Here is a 24,544-nt window from a genome sequence, read left to right as displayed (position 1 = left end):
GGTCAATCCAACAGCAGGTATAGTGTCTTAGACTAATGATGCATACTAATGTAGTCAGAGAAGCTGGTGCGGACATCTTTGTTAGTCCAGACCCGCAGGATCACTTTATAACAATGATAGAACAGAATGAGCAGAGCAGTAAATTCACTTGGCATGTTGGACACTTTTATATTTCCTTATGCCATGTCATGGCTGGCAAACTTTACATCAGTATATTTGTGATAAAAATGGTACATGTCATTCGCAAATTTGGTAAACCATCTTTTAGCCATGCCCCCTTTTATAGGCACGTTCAAAAAGTTTAAGTAGATAGAAAACTGGCTAAAAGCTATAAAGTATTTGACACGTCAAGAACTCCACTGGTGCATTTTACCTAATAAATCTTCCCTAATGCTGTGAGGCAGCTACTTCTTCTCCAAGAAATTAAAGTGGCTGTCCCACCAACAACATTTGTCAATCATCTGTATTACCGTATCACTAGGGGTCTGATTGTTTGGACCCATAGGATCATGAGAACAGTGCACTGCAAGCCCTCTTAGTGAAGCAAACACAACAGAGCAGGCGGTGTAGGAGAAAAGCTCTTTACCTAGGGGTTTGACCCCCACAACGTAGGCATTCCTGAGGTCACTGAAGTTGCAGATGTAGCAAAGTGTAATGGGGTATTCCCATCCTAGGAATTCTATTTCAATATGTTTGAAATTGCAAAATAATGCTTATCTCCAAAATGCTCTGTTCTCCAGATATTGATTCCTCTGCCCTCTAGTTGTTTATCACTCGTTGGCAGGAAAACTCACCACCTGTTATATGGAAATAAAGAGGATGGCGGTAGCTGGTGGCTGGGGCGGGAGCTAGTGGACATGCACTCCTCAGATCCCAGCCACCAAATCAGGTTTAACCCTTTCCAATCCACTGTCTGATGTCTGAAGGCATTCTAATTGAAGGATGTACGGCTCAGGTGTCAGAAAATGTCCAGCAGGGTATTCTTACTGTGTATTACTGGCCGCTCTGTTGTTGAGGGCCTCTCCAGCATGTCCCATACCGCAGTACTGGCTCTAGCCAGCAGATGGTGCCATTGTATAATGGAAGAAAGAGAAAGCCCCCTAGGAAACCCTGAATCCAATATTGGATTGCAAAGGGTTAAAGAAAGGAGTAAAAAATGCTCAAGTGGCGGCCTCATCTGCTGCATAGTGGAGGTGGTCGGTTCCTCTGGTAACAAGCAGTAAACAAGCAAAGGAATCAATATCTGGAGAATGGAGCATTTCAGAAATAAACATCTTACAGGTGAGTGCATGGTTCTGCAATTGCAAACACATTGAAATAGGATTCCCAACGTAAAGTAACAACTTTAGGGAGAAGCAACCCTGCATTAAGAAAAAAAGTGGACATGGGTTCCCCATTTTTAGGATCAGTGGGGGCTCTAGCAGTTGGACCCTCTCTGACCTATCCAGCAGATAGGTGAAAAAATTTTTAAAAAAACCTTTCCTCACTGGAATAGCCCTTTAAATATTGAATCTATCCTTAGGATATGTCATCAATATGATATTGGTGGGAAGAGACTTTCAGCACCCCTGCAATCAGCTATCTGAAAGGGCTACAGTGCTTGGGCGAGGAAGACCCTTTAAATAGTGCACCCTATCCATAGGCTATGAATATCTTTGGTGGGAAAGCCCTTGAAATAGACTAGAACTTAGCGTCATTATTATAGGTGATGCAGTTCTTTCCACGACTTGCCTCTACCTGCATTATCTGAGAAGCTGCCCTGATACAATGTATCGTGTGCACTTACTGTATGCAACCATCCTCTGGATACGGCTTCGGCAGCTGGTGGCCGCAGATATGTAAAGTATCTACTGAGAGAATCTATGAAGTGGCTTCATAAAAATGGATCAGTTTAGTGGTGTGAATCCTACCGTGCGCTAATTCCTGACTAGACAAAGAGAACTGTTCCATATTCATGTGTTGTCTCCGAGCAGCGGGCTTTGTAGTTGAGGTGTGTGAAGACAATTAGACAGTGATCGCTTGGTGATACAATTTTACTTAGGAGTTTGGCATCAAACTGTGACTGCTGCTTGGAAAATGATACATTAAAAAGATTAATGTTTCATTGTATCCATAAACAAACTGAGGCATGGGAGTTTTTTTTCATATAGTGAATTTTTCTAGTGATTCCCATTTAAAGGGCCACTGTCCCTAAAAATCTAAAGAGATTTAGATACAACCACCATCCCAAAAAAGTTAGGATGCTGTGTAAAATGTAAAGAAAAGAGAATGCAATGATTTAGAAATCTAAAATAACCGTATTATATTCACAATAGAAGATTTCCATGTCATTTTTTTTAAATTAACTCATTTATAAATTGATGGCAGCTACACATCTCAAATAGTTGGAACAGGGCCATGTCTACCATTGTGCAGCATCCCCTCATATTTTTTATAATAGTTTGTAAATGTTTGGGAAGTGAGGAGGCCAACTGCAGGAGTTTCGGGAGAGGAATGTTGTCCCAATCGTGTCTGATGTAGGGTTCTAGCTGACGGCAGCACATTACTGTCTACAATGTTAAAGTACACCTCTGTAGTTATGGTTCTTGCCACTACAACCCACAGACCAAGATCATGCCACGTAAAATATCCCCAGACCATAACAGAACCTCTGCAGTAATTAACTGTTGGCAGAACAAACAAAGGCAAAAGGCATTCCCCAGGCACCCTCCACATCTAGGCACATCCATCTGATGTGAAGATGTAGTAATGTGATTTGTCACTCCATAAAACATTATTCCATTGCTCAACTTTCCAATGATTATGCTTCTTGCACCATTGTAGAAAGGCCAATGCATCTTCTTTGAAAGAACTTGCCAGACATTTGCAGGATGAATGGAGGGAAATACCAGCTGTAGTGTATCAGATGTTAGTAGAAGATCGTAAAGGGTAACATCACTCCTTAGGGAGAGCGCAGCAAGAAGTTGAGTGAGGAGACTTAAAGGGCCATCCATGCTTCTCTGGTAATATGCGCTCTCTCTCTAAGGCGTGATGTGACCCCTCCCGACCCACATCACAGGACTCTCACTAGCTAAGCCAGAATTCTATAGCACACTGATGAGGGGCAAAATCCCCAAAACAGCTGTCTGTATATGCATTCTGACTTGGTTCTCAATCCCCAATCATTGCTCTACAGACCTCACAGCCGGCGCTCGATCATTCACAGCTATTCAGTGAATGACATCACTGAACTGGCTGTGATTGGTTTATCGAGCGCCAGTTGTGATTGGCTGGTGCTCAATCCAATCACAGTGCTTACTTACACAGCACTGACGGCAGGGGAATTCAAAGCCGAGCACGGAGATGACAGCAGGGAGAAGTCTCAAGCAGCTTGCCGCACCGCCGGGGAGACCATTTCGCCGGAGACACAGACACTGGCTGGGAGGTGAGTATTGTTTTTTTGTTTTTTTTTTTACCCAGTATATACTCTTTTATAAATCAATATTTATTGGTTTTAGAATAAACACAGATATACATAACAAACATATATCAAAGAAGGGGTACAAATATAAACCATAAAGGCACAGGTGCGCCTCCCCCGTGAGTTCTGGAGCAAGATATAACGTAACTCTCAATACATCTACAGGCTGGGGGGGGCCACTTAAGCGAGAAGAGAGGGGTATGTGGACCCCTTCTTGAGTGTGAGGCTGTAACTGAGGTGAGATAGCTATAGGTTGCGCTCAGCCGCCTCTTAGATACAGACAGTACAAGACAAACAGTCGGGGGAGTAAATTACAGAGTAGTGGGGAAGGGAAGAGAGGGGAGGGGTGGGGAGAGATGTGGTAGGAAAGGGGAGGGGAGGGGTACTGCACTTCCAGAGTAGATCCGTGTCTCGTTGTGCCGTTTGATCGTATGCGCGATCAAAACGTCGCCCGATATCTTCCCTCTTTAGAGCTAAGGGGAGCAAACGGCGTTTCGGGGATCAACCGCCACACAGGGGAACCAGGAGGAGGGTTCAACCGCAGAGGACTAGAGTGCCTGGGTCACGAGTCCGCTTTCCTAATTTCCTGCCAGGGTTCCCAGATCTTCAAGAATCTATCATGTGTTCCGTTTGACCAGCTTGAGAGCTCCTCTAAATTCGCTAACCTATCAACTTTGGACCTCCACAGGGCCATCGTCGGAGGGTCCCTCTGCTTCCACAAAAGTGGAATAAGAGATTTGGCAGAGTCGATCAGCAGAGCGACAAGCTTGTGCTTGTACGGGTGAAAGGCAGGGGTAGGTCTCCACAGGAGGACCACATCTGGGGAGAGCACTAAGTCTGGTAGGAGTTTTTTTTAACACGATTGCCAAATCCTTCCAGAAAGGAATGATATTCGGGCAATCCCACCAAATATGAAGGTAGGAGCCTGTGGAACTCCCACATCTCCAGCACATGTCCTCCGCCACCAAATTATGGTCATGCAGCCACTGCGGGGTCCTGTACCACCGCGCCAGGAGCTTGTAATGTGACTCCTGGGCGGTGACGCAGGGGGAGAGCCCGAAAGCTGTCTTCAAAATCGCTTTGGTCTCGCTTTCTGAGAGGGAAATGTGTAGCTCCTTCTCCCAGGAGAAGAGGAAGGCAGGTTTCCCAGACGAGGGGCGGGAAACGAACTTTTTGCGGATGAGAGAAATTTCCTCAAAGAGGGGTTAGGGAAGATGCCAATTGCAGTTTCAAAAGGGGTAAGTGGTCTAGAGGGACCGCGGGTTTTCCGAAATTCGCTCAGGACCTTCATCACATGGGCCGACACCAAGAAGGGGAGGGGGCGATTTGGTAGGAGATCGTCCGTAAGAGTGAGGTCGGCCCCCTGCTCAAGGGTAGGTACATCGTGGAAGTGTTTGCCAGAGAGCATCCTCCACGCCCGTGTCGAGCAAGAGTCTAGGGAAAGATTCATAAATTTATATAAGGCAGACAGGGGCGTGCGAGGGGAAGGGGGGCAAGGTCCTCCCCAAGACAGCCCAGGATTCCATTGCTCTCTCCAGAAGAGGATTTTTCTTCCGATCTCTTCTGCTCGTCCCCTCAGGGAACCAGAGATCCTCTATCAGAGTAGGGCCGTAGGATCCTTTTGCCAGGCGTTGTAACAGCGGATCTCTACTAGGGTGTGTAAGCTCTATCCAGTGGTTCAAGAGAGTAGCAAGATAGAACTCCCGTGGACAGGGGAGGTCCACTCCTCCTTCCGTGCGCCTTTTAATCAACAGGCCATAAGCCAGTCTAGGCCTCCTTCCCATCCAGAGATATCTGGAAAAGATTGTGCGAAGTGCTTTGAAGAAGCTGGCTGGGAGGGAAATGGGGAGGAGCCTCATTTTATAAAGGATTATTGGGATAACATAGGATTTTAGGATGTTCTTACGACCTAGCCATGAGATAAAAGGGAGATCATATGATCTTAGCAGTTTTTTAACTTTGGCCAGGACGGGGAGGAAATTTGTCGCGAATAGGTCTTCCGCTTTCTTGGGTATCTTTATGCCTAGGAAATCGATTGTCGTGTCGGACCACGCAAATGGGGATACTTTTTTGACAGCATTAATTTGGTTGGCGGGAATGGAAACCTTTAGAGCAATTGACTTGGTGAAATTAATTTTAAAATTAGAGAGGTCACCAAAATTTTCTAGCATAGAAACCAGGCGAGGGAGCCCCTCCTCCGGGTTAGTAATAAGGAAAATAATATCGTCGGCGTAAGCCGCCGTCGAGAGAGTGTCGTTCCCAATTTTGAGACCTTTTATGGAAGGGTCCAATCTCACTTTTTGGAGAAGAGGCTCCAAGGCCAGGACAAAGAGCGTAGGGGAGAGGGGACACCCCTGCCTAGTGCCATTTCCTATTTCAAAGGAAGGGGAGAGAGAACCGTTAATCTTGAGTCTCGCATGGGGCATTGCGCAGAGAGAGAAGATCGCTGAGACAAATTGGGGTGGGAGATTAAAGTGTAGCAAGACTTGCTCCATATATGTCCAATTCACGCGATCAAACGCCTTTTCCGCATCAGTACCTACTAAGGCGAGTGATAAGTTTCGTTTTTGGGCAAATCTAGCAGCATGTAGGAGTCTGAGACAACTGTCTCTCCCCTCTCTTCCCCGCACAAAGCCCGCCTGTTCAGGGTTGATCAAGAAGGTAGTATGTTTTTCTAGGCGTTTTGTTAGGATTTTGGCCCACAATTTCATGTTGAAATTAATCAGGGAGATGGGGCGGTAGCTCCCGCAAGACTCAGGGTCTTTGTTCTCTTTGTGCACCAGAGTAATATGCGCTTCTTGCGCTTGTCTAGGCAGGGGGGTCCCGCTCAGGAGAGCATTGTACAAGTCTACTAATCTAGGAATGAGCGAAGTACTCAGGGCCTTATAGTATATAAGGGGGAGGCCGTCTGGGCCTGGGCTTTTACCCGGGGGAGATGAGTTTATAAGGTCTTGTATCTCTTGCGGGGTGATTAGGGACAGGAGGGATGTGGTCTCGTCATCTGGAATTTTGGGGAGGTTTAGGTCTTTGAGGAAGTGGTCGATTTGTTTTTTCAAGACAGCTCTTTCTTCAGGAGTGGGAGGATCTTTAAGGTTGTATAGACGGGAATAAAAGGATTGAAATTCTTTGGCAATATCAGGGGTAGATGTGACGCGATGGCCCGTGGGGGATTTAATGGCCTTAATAAGGTTCCTTGCTTGGGCTTTTTTGATAAGGGACGACGTGAATTTGCTACCCTTGTTACCTTGGGCGTAAGAGATATGTCTGAGGTATAGATGCTTTTTGTTAAACCTAGCTTCCAAAAGGAGTTTAAGTTCAGTTCGGAGGGAGGTGAGTTTCTCACCCAGTATATACTCGAGTATAGCTAGGCTTATACTCGAGTCAATAAGTTTTACCATTTTTTTATGGTAAAACTTATTGACTTGGCTTATACTCAGGTCGGCTAATACTCGAGTATATATGGTAACTTTAGAAGGGTCGGTGATCCGGGGATCATTCCGATTGCGAGATTGGAGTCAGGAAGGATTTTTTTTCCCTTAAATTGGGAAAATTAGCTTCTATCTCATTGTTTTTTTACCTTACTCTGGATAAACGGGGGGGGGGGGGGTAATAAGCTGAACTGAATGGACATATGCCTTTTTTCAGCCTTACATACTACGTTACTATTAGAGATGAGCGAGCATACTCGTCCGAGCTTGATGCTCGTTCGAGTATTAGGGTGCTCGAGATGCTCGTTACTCGAGACGAGCACCACGCGGTACTCGTCTCGATTAAACGAGCACTGACCATTGAATTCAATGGAGCCGGCAATACAGCCGGCTCTATTGAAAGCAATGGGCTGCCGGCGTACGCGGGATGAATTGTCGGGAAGAGCTTAAATATATAAGCCCTTCCCTGCAATTCATCTAGAAATGTGTAAAAATAAAAAATATATATATACTCACCTGGTCCCGGCAGAACGATGTTAGCCCATTGAATTCAATGGAGCCGGCAGTACAGCCGACTCCATTGAAAGCAATGGGCTGCCGGCGATCGCGGGATGAATTGTCAGGAAGGGGTTAAATATATAAGCCCTTCCCTGCAATTCATCCAGAAATGTGTAAAAATAAAAAATATATATATACTTACCTGGTCCCGGCAGACGGAGTTCAGCGCGCGCGGCAGGCTGCAGTTCTCCTGAACTGCTCTAAACAGCTGTGAGTAGTATTCAGCAGCCGGGGATTTAAAATCCCCGCCTGCTGAATGAGATGCCTCTGATTGGTCACAGCCTGACCAATCAGAGGCATCCCTCACTCAGACCCATTCATGAATTCATGAATGGGTGTGAGTGAGGGATGCCTCTGATTGGTCAGGCTGTGACCAATCAGAGGCATCTCATTCAGCAGGCGGGGATTTTAAATCCCCGGCTGCTGAATACTACTCACAGCTGTTCAGAGCAGTTCAGGAGAACTGCAGCCTGCCGCGCTGAACTCCGTCTGCCGGGACCAGGTAAGTATATATATATTTTTTATTTTTACACATTTCTGGATGAATTGCAGGGAAGGGCTTATATATTTAACCCCTTCCCGACAATTCATCCCACGATCGCCGGCAGCTTATTGCTTTCAATAGAGCCGGCTGTATTGCCGGCTCCATTGAATTCAATGGGCTAACATCGTTCTTCTCTGCCACAGCTGTTACAGCTGTGGCAGAGGAGAACGATCTTTACGCTGACAGTGGGGGGGGGGGGGGGGGGTCTCACTCTTGCCGCTATTGTGGCTTAATAGTGGGACCTGGGAACTTGAGATGCAGCCCAAAATGTAGCTCCTCGCCTGCCCTATTCGTTTCTGTGTCGTTTCCATCACTTTCTTGTGTTTTGCAGATTTTCACAAATGAAAACCTTAGCGAGCATCGGCGATATACAAAAATGCTCGAGTCACCCATTGACTTCAATGGGGTTCATTACTCGAAACGAACTCTCGAGCATCACTGAAAGTTCGACTCGAGTAACGAGCACCCGAGCATTTTGGTGCTCGCTCATCTCTAGTTACTATGTTATTTTAGGTTACCGTTGTGTACTGTTGCCTATGAGACTTCTAGTAATTTTACAAATAACAGGCAAATAAATGCCCTGTATACATCAGAACACTGTACAAAGCAGATACATATTAGCAGACTGAGAAATTACTATTAATTTCAGTCAATGCCAACCCTTTCAGCTGACAATTACATGTGGTCCAGGAAAGAAACATACAATACCTAATGTGTGTTGATTCTTTGCCTTAAAGGAAGTCTGTCAGCTAATTTGTGCCTATTCAAGTCAATATACTGACGCATGAGCAACTGACTGATTAAAACGGTACCATTACCTCTATGTACTGTGACTTTCATCTCTAGATACAGCCGCTGAAAGGCTTCCCGCCCCATATGTTAATTAACCTCGGACTGTCTGATAAGCAGTTCACATTTGCCAGCAGTCCAGTCCGCTCTCTCCCTTCCTCTTCTGCTAAAAACACCCCCTTCTATTGTTGATGGAGGTCTACGTATGTGTTCCACGTAGGAGAAGCCTGTGGCTTCACGCGCATGCACTGTGACTCCTGCTTTGCAGGAATGACCTGAAACACATGCGCAATCCTCAGTAGAGTATAGACGTGCCATACGTGGAACGCATGATGTCTCTAGCGGCCGGTGCTGGAGACGTCCAATACAGAAGAGAGCCTGGACCGCTGGCAGATGGGAACTGATGGTCTGAAGCTAATTAACATATGATGCGGGAGGCATTTCTGCGGCTTTATCTAAAAATGGGAGTCGCAGAACACAGAGGTAATGCTACTGTTATAAGCATCATTCATGTGTTGGTATATTGAGTTTTATAGGCAACAATTAGCTGACAGACTTCCTTAAAGCGACTATATTGCCAATTTTTTTTCTATTAAATAAAACCAGATAGTGAACCATTTTCTATTTTTGTTAATGATTTTTATTCTCTGAATGTAAAATATTTTATTCTCTTGTCTGTATCTGACCATGTTGGCGGCCATCTTTCCTGAGCTACATATAACAGCATTTAGCAGAATCAAGGGCCATTTGCAGATTCAATGGACAAGAGAGAATTAATTGACTTGCATGGGATGTTCTAGAACTGCTCTGTGACCTGCGGGGGTCATTGTGAACGCATGGGGGGTAGATAGTCACAGCTTATACCTATACTGAATGGTGGATCCTGTGTTATTTACATTTAGAGGTTACCTGTCAGTGTAAAGGCCCATTTAGACACAATGATTATTGCTCAAAATTCGCTCAAAAGCCACATTTTGAGCGATAACCGTTGCATCTAAACGCGCGGTCATCATTCATTCATTGCCTAGAAATGAGCAATGAGCCTTATCAGCACTGCCCGCTGTTATCTCAGTGGGACATCAGCTGAAAGTGCCGAGAACAAAGCAGCTGTATGCATAAACAAAACAACTGCATTGTTCTCCCAGCTATCTCAGTGGTATCCCGCTCCACCTGCATTAACTCTTAAGTAGCTAATTAGCTACTTAGAGTTATGCAAAGATGATCTCTCAAAACTGTCACTCAAACTGTTGTTTGAGCGAATTTGGAGCGATCATCGTTCTATGTAAATGGGCCTTAACCCCTTAGTGATGGCCCTTTAGTGCTTTTACGTCCTGCAGTTGCAGGACTTGTATGGAGGGAGATAGAGCTGCCATCTCCCTCCATACAGTGCGGGCGTCAGCTGTTTATTATAGCTGACACCCGCGGGCAATAGCCGCAATCTGCCATATGGCCGATTGCAGCTATTAACCCTTTAAATGCCGCTGTCAATTCTGACAGCGGAATTTAAATTCCCTGAACAACGTTCGGGAGTCCCGTACGGCCCTCCCGCGGTGAGATCGGGGAAGCCGTGCAGTTGTGATGACAGCCGGGGGCCTTCTGAAAGGCCCCAGAGCTGCCTTAGCAGACTATCTATCAAGCCACCCCTATGCGGTGGCTTCATAGACTGCCTGTCAAAAAGCAGTATGACGTAATGCTATAGCATTATGTCATACTGCTGAAGCGATCAAAGCATCGCTGGTTGTAGTCCTCTAGGACAGTGTTCCCCAACTCCAGTCCTCAGGGACCGCCAACAGGCCATGTTTTCAGGATTTCTTTAGTATTGCACAGGTGATGTAATTATTGTCGGTGCCTCAGACATTGCCACAGGTGTTCTTACTATAGGACATCCTGAAAACATGACCTGTTGGTGGTTCCTGAGGACTGGAGTTGGGGACCCCAGCTCTAGGAGGACTAAAAGAAAGTGTAAAATTAGATCAATAAAGTTTTAGTAATTATTTTAAAAAAAAAGTAATAAAAGTTCAACACCCCCCCCCCCTTTCCTCATTTGCAATAAAAAAAAATCAAAATAATAAACCAAAAATACGTGTTTGGTATCGCTGCATCCGTAAAAGTCCGATCTATCAAAGTAATACATTATTTACTGCGCATAGTGAACATGGTCCCAAAAAAAATTAAGAACGCCAGAAATGCACTTTTTGGTCACCCTATCTCCGATAAAAAATGTAATAAAAAGTGATCAAAAAGTCAATTGTATGCAACAATGGTAACAATGTAAACAACAGGACGTACCGGACAAAATGAGCCCACACTCAACTATGTCGACAGAAAAGTAACACAGTTATTGTGCGCAGAAAATGGACACAGAAAATAATTCTAAAAAATTAAATATCTTAAAAAAAATACAAGTAGTAAAGCAAAAAAAAAAAACTATATAAGTTTGATATTGTTGTAATTGTACTGAGCCATAGAATAACGTTATTGGGTCATTTTTGTTGCAGTTTGTGCGCCGTAGAAACAGGACGCACCGAAAGATGGTGGATTGTCGTTTATTTTTTCTATTTCCTTCCACTTAGAATTTTTTTTTTTAAGTTTTTCATTACATTACATGGTACAATAAATAGCCCCATTGAAAAATACAACTCGTCCCGCAAAAAACACGCCCTCATACAGCGACGTCGATGGTTAAATAAAGGAGCTACGATTTTTTTAAATGGGTGGAGGAAAAAACGAAAATGGAAAAAAGCAAAAATGCTCCGTCACTAAGGGGTTAATCCTGCCTGTAATGATAATTAGATGACGGCTGCAAAGCTTTCTCTACAGGTCAAGAAGTGACAGACTATTATTAGGCTCTGTCCTGTGTGTGAAAAATGCAGGATTTTAGAATTAAAGGAAATATATAGATTGTGATTGAAAATTAGGAAAAAAAAAAATCACCAAAAATTCTTTAAAAAATATGGTTAACACGAAAATGTGATTTATAGAACAGGCTGTTTCCTGATGACACATTCCCTTTAACACAAAGTCAACAATTTACCTCTAATGAGTGTTTGTGCCTCTTATGTTAGGCTTACCTCACGAGGAAACGGTGAAGGCCAACATCAAAACACCTGTAAATAAACAGAGGCAGAATAATGAGCATTGGAATCAAACAGACGAGTCCAAGACAATAAGCAACAAACTGAGACTTAGCAGATAAAAGGGCATAAAACTGACAATGGAAATCAATCCAAGAGTTAGAAAATTGGCGCATTATACTTTACACAGAAGGATATAGGATCTCATTATAGTATTTACAAAATGTAAGAGTCTTCATTTTGTGGGTCAGACACAAATGTTCTATCCCAGTGGTTTCCATCCATTTGCTCTCCAGCAGTAGTAAAGCTACAAATCCCAGCATCGCGGCATGCAATGAGCTGTAGATCCATGGGTTGGAAACAACTGTTCCACAAGGGATGAAAGGGCTTATAGCTCATTTACAGGCAAACGATTGAAAGATTGACAGGATTAGCAATCATTTTGCATAAAGTGTTAATGGACACTAATGTTTATTAGCTTCATTTGCATGTAAAGGGGCCTCCAGGAGCTGTTTGCAGAGCACAGCATGTGGTCTGAGCTCTGCACACAGCTCCATTTTTCTGGCATGGGCTGTCAGCAGAATACACTGTAATCTCCGACTCCCGTGTAGAACACAGTGTTCTGTCCCAGTTATCTCTTTCCAACAGAACAATGGAATTAAAGCTCACCTTAAAATCATTGTTCAGCCGAAAAATAAATGATGGCAGCATTTACACGCAACAATAATAGCTTATCTGATGTCTTTTGACCGAATTTTGAGCGATAATCATTGTGTGTAAATGGGCCCTAAGACTGTGTTTGGAGATGAATTGGACTACAACTTGGATAGCACAGCCCTATCCATAGTCATCCTAACAGGAAGTTATAATTTTCTAACATGTTACAACTATAGGGAAGCTACAGCCTGATCACAGTCAATGTGTTTCTAAAAGCCTGCTAGCTCATTTTACACTGCCTCCTCCTGACTCCCCTCTCACACTGCAGTGAGAGAGAGAGAGAGAGAGAGAGAGAGAGAGAGAGAGAGAGAGAGAGAAAGAAATTGCTTGCTTGAATCAGTGCCAAGGCTGCTGTGATCACAGGACTTTACAAAAATGCAGACTGTTGGTCATTCTATTTCGGTAAGATATTCAACTTATTCAAGTTATTATAGCCCTGTCTAGCTAGAAAGGGGAAAGATCTAGTTAGCCATCTAAAAAGGAAGTAAAGGACTGCAGTAATTCAAGTCTCCTTTTATTCTACCCAACCTAAAAGGTTGTTCATTTTAATAGATTTTAGCTTGTATTGTAGTATGAAATTCCATTTTTCTCAAAAACTTTTTGCCTTCTGTATTTTTTCTCACTTGTGGAGTCTCTTCGCACTTCTGATCAATGTACTTGTCCCTGAATGCCTGGTAGATAATTATGATGAGTTTGATACATGATAAAAAGAGTATAAGAAGAACTATGTGAGCTAGAGTACATTATGATATGTTATGAGCAGTGACAAATGATGAGCAGGAATGAGAAATGGCTCTGTGATGATACTTCAACGTGTCATGTTATATATATTTCCATTTCCATTTTTAATTGAGCACAGAAATAAAAAAAAAATCCATTATAGAAATATACATTATATATGTTACACTAGTGCTAGACACAGCTATTTGCTCATTTCCACACCCTATTGCATTTGGTTCAATGGCTAGGCATATATAGTGCAGGTGATTGGTACAGGCCTTTTAGTAATGATTAAGATTTCTGCTTGCAGAAAGCTCTTCCCAACTGCTGAGGTTCTTCTTTGCCTGAACCTTGACTGATTGCACCATGAGTCTGCTATTCAGAGCCTTGCTTGTTGTGCTGCTATCTTTTGGTTCATGGATAGGACTCCTTAATATACAAGCAGTGGCGTCCATAGGAGAGAGGGGGCCCCATAAAGATCAAAATGAACCCCCTCACTACTGTGTTAGATTTTGGCACCCAGGACAGAAGGGTCTGATGTTTTCCCTTCCATTTCCTTTCCATAAGCAAATAAGGGAGATGGAACAATACCTCTGCAGCGCCATCTATTGGATGGCAACATTCCTTCAAATCAATGCCTGACCCTTTAGACTGGTCTTTTACAACAATTGTTGGGAATTAAAAACCAAGCCAGAATCCATACACAGACAGCTGTTTCGAGGCTTTTGCCTTTATCTAAAGGGTTAGGCATTGATTTGAAGGAATGTTGCCATTCAATAGGTGGCGCTGCAGAGGTATTGTTCCATCTCCCTTATTTGTATATTACCCAAAAGGAGTATGAATGGCCTTATAATTCTCCTCACTTACCTTCTTGATGCACTACTTAAGGAGTGATGATACCACTCCCGAGCTACGTCACAGGCCTCTCGCTAGCCAAGCCAGGATCCTACTGCACACTGATGAAGGGCAAAATCCCCCCAAACAGCTCTATGTGTATGGATCCTGGCTTGGTTTTCAATTCCCACTCATTGCTCTAAAAGACCAGTCCAAAAGGGTCGGGCATTGATTTAAAGGAATGCTGCCATCCAATAAGTGGTGCTGCAGAGGTACTGTTACATCTCCATTATTTGCATATTACCCAGAGGAGCATGCATGGCCTTATAAGTCTCCTCACTCACCTTCTTGGTGCTCTCCTTAAGAAGTGATGTTACCCTTCCTGACCCACTTCCTTTCTATGACACATAAAAGACATTTCCTAACTCCATTGTTTTCAAGTAATTCAGTTCATCTGGGCAGGGGAGTCCTGCACTGTTTCCAGTGACCTAGTAGACGAGGGAATGGGAGTTGGCCTCTCCTTGGGCCCCATAGCAGCCACATGATCTGTCTCTATAATACATACACTCTTGTATACAAGCCCCAGGAGAGAGCTCTACTAGGCAAAATCAGTCATACAACAATAACAACATGTCTCCACATGGCACAAATAGTAATCTAGACCTAGTCGAAATACTTGATTAAAAGAACAGTAAGGGGTTTTTTTTTTACACAGAATGATTGTTGGGCACTTAAGAGCCCAATAGTCGTCCCAGCAATTGTTGCTGCTGTGCTTTCACACAAGAGTAATAATTGTTCAGTCAATGGAGACGGAGGAGACGGCGATCACTTCTGGTTGCATATATTGTATTTCAGCCGCACTTCAGTAGCGATTCCAGCGACCTCATTGGTTGTTGGGTACACACCCCCTTTTGGAGATCTGCACGAGTACTAGTTCACGAGACCCGCGGGGGGTTAGATTTAGAGTTATGATTAGGGTTGGGGTTTACGGTTGGGGTTAGGGTTAGGGGTTAGGGTTAGTTGCCGACCCTTCTGCGGTCTTGCTGCTGCTTATTTAATGGGCCACCCACTCGTGCACATCCTCAAAGGGGGTGGTGTACCCAACAACCAATGAGGTCGCTGGAATCGCTCACCGCTACTGAAGTGCGGCTGAAATACAAAATATGCCTTCTGGTTGCCTGCCTCCATTCATAGCAAACAGGCAGTAATTCAGCTATGATATCCAGGTCAAAAAGCTGAGATAGCTATATAAGCAACCCTGACAACATAAATGTAGTACAAATAAGCACAACATGTCTAATGGTAGGGGTATAATTAGAGTCCCACAGACCCTGGTTCAAAAGTTCAGCTTGGCAACCCCCACAATCCCCATGGGTTGCCCAAAACTTTCAACCACATTACTGGGTCTCTTAAGTCAGCCTGCAGACGACCGGGTCGGATTCCCTGGGAGAATTCTCACAGCGGGATCCGACCCGTGTCCCAGCAGGGACTGGTGCGGCTCTCACCTGCTCCAGTGGCTCCGGCTCTGTGATGTGCTGGCTGCCGCCCAGCCGGCCCAGGCGCAGAGTGGAGCCGGAGCGCCAGGAGTGACATTTCTGTGCGGGCCTCTGCGAAACCTGCACAGAAATAGATCATGTAGCGATTTGTTTTCCGCGTGTGTTTTCATGCGGACAAAACACGGCCGTCTGCATAGGATTGCGTTTTGTAATGCAATCCTATGCAGGCGGGCACGGGCGGAAATTCTGTGGGAAATCCCGCCCGTGTACAAGGGGCCTAAGTGGTACATGGATGCAGCTGTGGTAACCAGTAATGTTGTTAGAGTCTTAAAGGATTAGGTGCACAAGCTCAACAACACTTGTATTACCCCCTCTTCAAAATAAAAACATTAAGTAAATCTATACAAATCTCAAAGACAGCGTATCTACAACTTTTATAACACGGCAGGCTAAGATACAGCGGCTCAGCTCTACTATACAACTAAATAATGTAGTTACCACATAACAGCTATCAGTATTACAAAGTGATAGTGATTACACTGCAGTAGGGGTACATCCAATGATAGTGATTAGGGGGCAGTTATGTCGGATGATCACAAGTGACATCTCCTCTGATTGATGATGTCTGTTGTCACTTTTCTTCTATTTCACAGCCCAGATCACCATAAAGACTCCTTCTAGCCATAATTTTTTTAACCCATTTAGGACCAAGCACAGTAAATATACGGCACCTGGTCGTTGGGTGGGAATTAAAGCCTCCTGCTCTGCAATCAATTAGAAGCAGGACGGGTTGTCAGCTGTTAGTAACAGCTGATAACTCGGAGGAGAAGGCAGGAGGGGTTTTTGACCCTTTCTGCCTTCTACTTTCCCGAGTACACAGTGCTCAATGAGCACTGTGTACCAAAAAGTAAAAGTGTAACTTCCACTATGGGAGCGAGCCCGGGGGTCACTTGTCCGCCGTGATTTCCTGCTATAGCAGAGCTACAGGGTCGTACTAGACCCTGACCAGCTCTGCCAGTGACTAATGTCACTATAGGGGTTGTTTTCCCCTGTAACTAGGACTCCTATGGATGCCCCAGCTACAGTGGGAAAATGTCAAATTAAAAAAACAAAAAAAAACATGTGAATGTCCTCCAGGAGGTCTTATATGACATCATTGGCGATATAGATATTAAAAACATAATTACATACATCAGTAAAACACAATTACAGAATAAACCAACAATATATACATAAGAAAGAGAATATCCCAAAGCCGCCGCCAACCAAAACCGTCGCTACATGCGCCCTGTATTCCAGAACCATACATATTATATATCAAAACGTCCGAAACAAAATGAGGAACCCGTTCCCATTCTTTATTTTAGCGTAAATATACTAATTTAAAAAAAATAACTAAAAATGTTTTTAAAAATCCTTTCTTTTGCGTTTTACCCCCAATAAAACTAAAAAACGGGGGGAAACGTCAGTGAAAAAGCTATGTAAAAAATAGCCCTATCTGTCATGCGGAAAAAAAAAATGCAGAAAAAATAATTTTGGTAGCTAAAAGAAAAAAAAATATGTCAGTAAAACTACCACATGGGTAAAATCCCTAAAACGTGTCTGGTCCTTAAGCTACAAAGCAGCCTGGTCCTTAAGGGGTTAACACTCTCCCCATATCACAGCGATCCCCTCCTCTCAGCACTCGCAAAACACAGTATGAAATTCCCTCTGTGACCCCCATATGTTCATATAGTCCACCCAAAGTAATCCCACATACTTACAGTGGCCACAAAGTAATTGCGCAAAGCATCGCCCTAGCCAGTATCTTCACTCGTATCTATATTCATGCTGCTGTCGCCCCGACATCCTGATCTAAGAACAGGATACGGCTCAGGAAGCAGTGTGAAAGAAGTAGAGAGTAAGCAAGTGAAGATACTGTCCAGAGTTGTGTTGTGGAATCGTAGTGATTCTGCATAGGCTGTTAGAGTGGCATGGGGGGCCTCGTGGCCCCCCCGGCTTAGGGGCTGCTTGGCAACTACAACTCCTATAGCTATGCCGCTGTCTGGAGACCTAAAATATGACTACCTGTTGTAGAAAAGTGATGTCAAATACTGGTCAAATATAAGTTTAAAGTGAATATCCAGTTGTGAGCTGAAAAATGATATGTAAATCATCATCTACAGTTGCAAGAAAAAGTAAGTGAACCATCTGGAATGACCTGAATGTCTACATTGATAATAAAATTATGGCTTGATTGTGTTGTCTGTAAATGTGACTTGGCTGATGGCCCTTTGACACGGGCCGACAATCCAGTAAACGACTGCACAAGTGCTGACGTCACCACTAAGGTCATCAGCGCTCGTGCAGTGCGTTTACATTGACAGACTTCACCACTGGATCGCGGATTTCTCGCACAGCACTTCACCTTCTATTGAGCAAACATGTCCAGACAGTCATCTAAAGTATATGGCCACCATTAAGACCTTTTACACAGGGCAAAGATTAGGAATTCATGTTTGCCCAAACATTCGCTCATCTAACCACTGCACCATGTAAAGGGGCTGGCGATCCGCCAATAAACAGGCAAATCCACCCCTCTCCCCGACTGCAAGAGATGGAAGGCAGGGGAGAGAAAAGGGGCTGCAAATGAAGCAGGGGAGAATCATGCTGCATCAAACTGCCTCTCAGCTGGGGATGGGAGGAACAACACCCATATATAGATTATTTTTATAGTAGGACACGACACAGAATAAGGTAAAAATGGAGGACACATTGATTTACTAGTACTGGGTTGTAGTGTCCCTTTATGTAGACAGACGTCACATGCAAGGGACCTCTTCTCTTTTCATAATTTATCCATTAAATACATTTCTAGAACTTCTTACTAGAACTAATATATTTGATATCTCTTCGTTCTCAGTCCCCTGGCATCGAAGCTTCAACATAAAAGATTTACCAACCTGACAATTACCTAAGACCACCAGAGGGATAACACTGAGGTGGAGGCTAGTGGAGGGTGAAAGAAAATGTATGAAACAAGAAGCCCGCAGGATCTGGAGTCAAGTAATTGTGCACCTTCATGTCCGTCTAGATATATAAGACACCCTGTGCAAGACACTTTATTAGGATTATAAGACTTATCTCCAAGCAACCAAATATTCCTCTGACAGGAGGCCATCACTGAACCTCGGCTGTCATCTGCTTGGTAGCAAATATTAGGGGATTTATAAAACATGATTTCTTAGGCCTCCCTCACACGGGCGTTGCGGTAAGCGCCGCAATTTAAATTGCGGTGCTTTGCCGCGTTTTACTTTAGTTTTTGGCTTTTAGCACTCCTCATCATAGATGAGGAGCGCTAAACGATCAAAGATAGAACAGGCACCGCTCGAAAATCGTGGCGCTGAAAAGCACTGCGATCAAGCGGTCCAAGTGAAAATAATGGGAGCATTGCACTGCGATTAGCGCGGTGCTGAAAGCAGCACACTAATCGCGGTAAAAAACTTTGTAGTACCCCAGAGTTAGGGTCCCACAGTACCATATTAGCTACCTCTTGTGGAATGTCTATGTGTATATGTGTACCCTAGTATTGTTATGAATATTGGCCTTACCTGGTCACTTAAGTGTTAATGTCTGTGTTGTCTCTGTCTAGCTCTGCATGACTGTGCAAAATGTACCCTAGCCCACTATGTTACCTGTCAGCCACCCCTAGCTAGGACTGGGATTGGGTAGGAAGAATCCTCCTAGCTTAGGATTGGTTAGTAGGGAGGATATAAAAGGCAGGGCATGGGTGGAGATAGGGAGTCTGTCGGAGGGAAGGAGATAGTCTTGGAGTGAGGAGGAAGAGTCTAACCCAGGCTTGGAGAGTGCCTGGCCTGAGCCTGGAGGCCGGCCATGGAGAAAGCCTAGACATGGAGTCAGCAGGAGAGGAGAACAGCAGGACAGCGGGGAGTTTTCTTCAGTCTTCTTCTTTAACCTTGCCCTGAGAAATCATTTGGCAGGGAAGGTCTGCTTATCAGCGGAGGGAAATCAGCCACCGCAAATCGTGAGTTTAACTTGTTCCTGCATAGTCAGAAGTCAAAGTGTCTACAGGAGAGCTAGCACTGTTTCCTTCCATTCCTCCACAAATAACCTCCCAGCTCATCTCCACCCAGCTTGGCATGACTATCTCATTCCTCCAAGAAGAGATTAAGAAAGTCCGTGTACATTGTTCTTTACGTCTACTAAGTTGTTGTGAAAGTTATTGCCTGTTGCAAAGAAAGTGTGGACTTTCTGAGGAGATAAATAAACTAATATAGAAGCCCCCGATAAGCTTACAGGACATCCCTGTTGGGCCTTCTATTGGCTGCAGTGGTCAAGTGGGTTAACAACCACCTAACTGCTGCAGCCCAAAGTAAACAGAAGAACGGACCAGCGGCAAGGGAGCATCATGGCAGCGGGAAGGTGAGTACTATTTTTTTTTTACATTATGCATCCCTCTCACTGCCACCAAGGTGTGTTTTATTTGGAAAATCTCTTTAACATGTTATTTTCAAAAGTGCTCCTATAATCAATGTGAAGGGCTCCAAATATAATGCAGGCCCACACACTAATGGGTTAAACTATATACTCTTCATTTAAAATTGGTAAATGCTGTACTACAAGAACTCTCCAGACATGCTGGAGTAGATTTACTAATGATGATTATCCGTTCAGTCGCATCAGAGCCTTGGTCACTCTATGGATCAATGTTCTCCACGCATTCCGGTCTTTCAGTTCGGCGATTGACATGTTCGTGATGGCCTTGATTGTATCTAGCCATCTTGTTCTTTGTCGTCTTTGCACTGACTTTGCCAAGCATCAGTACTGTTTCCAGTGAGTTACTGCACATGTCCAAAACGAGAGCCGCTGTTTGAGGATTTTGTCCTCTAGTGATATTTTCGGTTTCACGCGATCTAACACTACCTTGTTCATTGTCATAGCGGTCCAAGGTATCCGTAGCATTCTCCTCCAGCATCATAGTTCAAACACATCAATTTTCCTTCTGTCTGTTTTCCTGAGTGGCCAACTTTCGCAACCATACGTCATTATGGGAAAGATGATTACACTGACCAGTCTGGTTTTTGTAGCAATGCTAATATCTTTGCTTTTCCAGATCTTTTTCATTACTTGCATTACAATTCTACCAAGTGTAATCCATCTCTTGATCTCGGGTCCAGATTGCCCGTTGTAATCGATTTTGGATCCAAGGAAGATGAAATCTTGGACCGTCTCGACTTCTTCATTGTTATTTTTTCGTTCACTGTACCTTTGCCTACCGCGGTCATGGCTTTCGTTTTCTTGCTGTTGAGATACAGTCCCATGCGTTCACTTTCCTTTAGCACTTGTTGGATAAGGTATTCCAGGTCTCTTTCACTTTCCGCAAGCAGGGTGGTGTCATCTGCATATCGGAGATTGTTGACATTTCTGCCACCGATTTTGACTCAGTTTTCTGATTTGTCCAGATTGCATCGCCTCATGATCATTTCTGCGTACAGATTGAAAAGGACTGGTGATAGAATGCAGCCTTGCCGTACGCCTTTCTCGATTCCAAACCAATCCGTGTTTCCATAAGCTGTCCCGACTGTTGCTTCTTTGTGTTTGTAAAGTGACCTTATAAGCTGTTCAATACAGATTTATTAATACTGTCTAATAATTCAGACAGTGAAAACTTTGACTAGACAGTCTTAAAATGCATCCGATTTATCACAGTGACTCATACTGGATAATAAATCTGGCACATCGTTTGTCTAACCTTATACCACCTATATACGTTGGCTTCGTCTGGCCCCACCAATCAACTAATGATGACCTATCCAGGAGACAGATCATCACTTGTAAAAGCCTTAAATACCCCGTTAGACTATTTTTTCCAAGCGCGAATTTCAAATCCATACATCGGAAAAACAGAAGCCTCAGTTTACTTATTGATTCTGTGCGGAAGCCGCCTTGAGAATTTCTCACATGGACTTGCCAATTGACAAGGGTTACATTTGAGTGTGGATGTGCGACAAACAGAGGGGTAAATCCACGGAGCAGAAATACGTGACTTAGTTGTGGACTTCTGCCGTGATTTTAGAAGCAGAATCCACACGGAAAACCAGACGTGCATTCTGCCCTGTGAACATACCCTTGGATGCCAGGCCATTTGAGGTAATCCTCTTAGGGCCAGCCCTGTGAGATGTTCTTCTATGTAACTCAATTGACATAATTTTTAGTGCTCCCCCAAAAGAGATGCTCCAGTGCCAACAATGCAGAACTGTTCCCAATCATTGTTGTAAGAGACTTGTTAAAGAGTCGTACATTGATTTGAAGAAATGCTGCCATCCAATAGGTGGCGCTGCAGAGTTATTGTTCCATCTTCCTTATTTGCATAAATTACCCAGAGGAGCATGCATGGTCTTATAAGTCTCCTCACTCAGCTCTCAGGTGTCTTCTCACACCCCTTCTAGTGCTTTCTTTGGGGAGAGACGATGCCCCCCCCCCCCCACATTCGACCTACTCACCCCCTAGGTGCCTCCACACATTTTTTGGGTGCTCTCCTTAAGGAGAGACGACACCCCTCTTGACCCACATCACAGGCCTCTCACCAGCCAAGCCAGAAACCTGCTGCACACTGATGGGGCATACACCCCGAAACAGCCGTCTGTGTATGGATTCTGGCTTGTTTTCCTACTCCCAATCATTGTTTTACAGACTTGTTAAAGAGTCGTATATTGACTTAAAGGAATGCTGCCATCCAATAGGTAGCGCTGCACAGGTATTGTTCTATCTTCCTTATTTGTAGAATAAGCGAAACACTTTACTCAGACAATGTGTTTTCTTTTTTCCCACTTCACGGCAAAAGCAATGAAAGCCATCTCAGTAAATATTATTTGCCAGTAGGATCCAAGTCAATTGATTTTCCACATGATGCACATCATTGAGAGATCTTACTTTCCTTTGTAAAGACCCACTGAATACATATTTCATCTAGGGAAATCAGTAATCTTGTTATCAGATGCTTCTTAACCCTGATACATATCAGCCTTTCAGAGACTAGAAAACTTTATTGAAAATTCAATTGCTTTTCATCGATTCAATAAAATCTCCGAATTCCCAATTGAAGAAGAGAGAGCAGTTCTTTGTACAGATTTGTTTTATCACTTTCATAACCGTTCCAGCCGATGCCAGAAAACGTTTCCAGCTCGAGCGGAGAAACAAAACTGTCCTCGTGTTTAATTCTTAAATTGGGTGATAATAGCTCCTAATGCGGCCCGGCATTGTGCAGCCGCTCCGCAGACACAATACAAATAATGTACTGGAATCACAGAGCGCACCACATTCTAAAGGAAGTCAGATCAAACCAGAAACCGGGAGCAAGTGTTCTGATCAGGGAACATATTTGTACATAGAAAAAAATACATTCATTCTGTATAATCTATTTCACATGTTTTATCATCCTCCAGACTAATAAAAATTACCCCAGGGCCAATGGCTCTTAAACTGAAAAACTTAGGTGCCAAAATAAATTTTAGTTGACACATTGAAGGGGATTCTATCATCAGCTTCATACTGCCCGAACCATGAGCAGCATGAACTAAGGACAGGTATGCCTATTGTATATTTTATTCTGAAACCGCTGCAGCATTTCATACTTTGACGTTTCCCTTCACAGATATAGACAAAATTAAAATAGATAACTTTTATTAATAACTTGTTTAAAATTAGGGCCACATAAATCATATAACAAACACTGACACACGTGGACTGACAACATGGATCGTACTGTGTGACTCAGTGACCGGATGGAGTAAGGGTCTCAATTCCCCTTAGGTATCCAGTCGGGTTAACCCCTATTGACAGAATTAGGGGACTGGGTCACTGGTTTATAGCGGTACGTCACAATAAGAAGGTTTCCGATCTAGCGTGGCTGGTTCACAGCTGGAAACCCCTCGACCATTATTATCGCTATTTTCAATAAGGATCATATGGTTGATCAAAAGGTCTATGTTACACCATACTGGATAAGTCGTCACTCGTGGTTCGTATATTTTCACGTTAATAATGGGGGAATTATACCCCACAGTGGATGATCACTCAGATATTAATGTAGGTGTTCCAACGTTAGTAACTGAGTAGTCGCTCAGTGCTCACTCAAGCATTCTTTTCATGTCTTGAGGATGAGATAATTACTCAGCAGGTAGGTGACTACTAGGGTGGCTTTCAGTGTTTCAGCACTTGTTAACGTATTAATTCAGAGTTGTGTATTGATTTCACACAGTGAGTGACTGCTCAAGTATTTAGTGTACGTATTTCGAATAGTCACTATAGTGGTCACTCAAACGTTCATCAGTTTGGAGTAGCGGAATAATTGCTCCAGGAGTACGTGATCACTTCCGTGGCTATTCGTTCAGACATTAGCTCTATTTCAAAATTAATTTCCTTTAGGGATAGGACATTAGCTCAACGCGTTTCTCCGTCCCTGTCTGGGGCGGTTCTTCAGGAGCAGGGCCGAGAATTGCCCTAAAATCTATGTGATAATCCCTATGAATCCTATTATAGTGAATAAGACCCTTGTTGGTAGTCCTTGTTTTTATTAGAAGGAAATAAAACAAAAGTTCTCCTCCTATTAATTCCCTAGGCTCAGAGACTTGGTGTGAAGGGTCGCTTTGCTAGATGAAGATAGCAAACGGACCGATGAAAGCCTACAGGTATATGGCTAGCAACTTTACTAATTGCAGTGAGACCGGTTGTCATATATGACAGTCTCCCCGCCTGACTTAGATTTGCATACTGGTAGTGATACAGTGTGCCGTTGTACATTGATCCCCCTACCTATATGTTTAAATTACAACCCTGACCATTAAAATTTATTATATTTGGGGTCCACATACTTTATATAATTAACATCCCAGAAACTATCACTACATGGGATATATATAGAC

General features: G+C 43.7%; 1 protein-coding gene across 4 annotated transcripts in view; it reads right to left on the bottom strand.

Moving 5' to 3' along the window:
* HHAT (hedgehog acyltransferase) overlaps window positions 1-24,544 on the bottom strand; it is a 364,684-nt gene that overhangs the window by 142,305 nt on the left and 197,835 nt on the right. For all 4 annotated transcript variants that reach the window (XM_066595598.1, XM_066595597.1, XM_066595599.1 and 1 more), the window contains exon 9: window positions 11,851-11,886. In XM_066595598.1, the coding sequence (XP_066451695.1) occupies window positions 11,851-11,886 (36 nt within the window). The remainder of the gene's footprint in view (window positions 1-11,850; window positions 11,887-24,544) is intronic.

The sequence above is a fragment of the Eleutherodactylus coqui genome, chromosome 3, assembly GCF_035609145.1.
Source record: "Eleutherodactylus coqui strain aEleCoq1 chromosome 3, aEleCoq1.hap1, whole genome shotgun sequence".
Lineage (NCBI taxonomy): Eukaryota > Metazoa > Chordata > Amphibia > Anura > Eleutherodactylidae > Eleutherodactylus > Eleutherodactylus coqui.
This window is presented reverse-complemented; position numbering and strand designations above follow the sequence as displayed.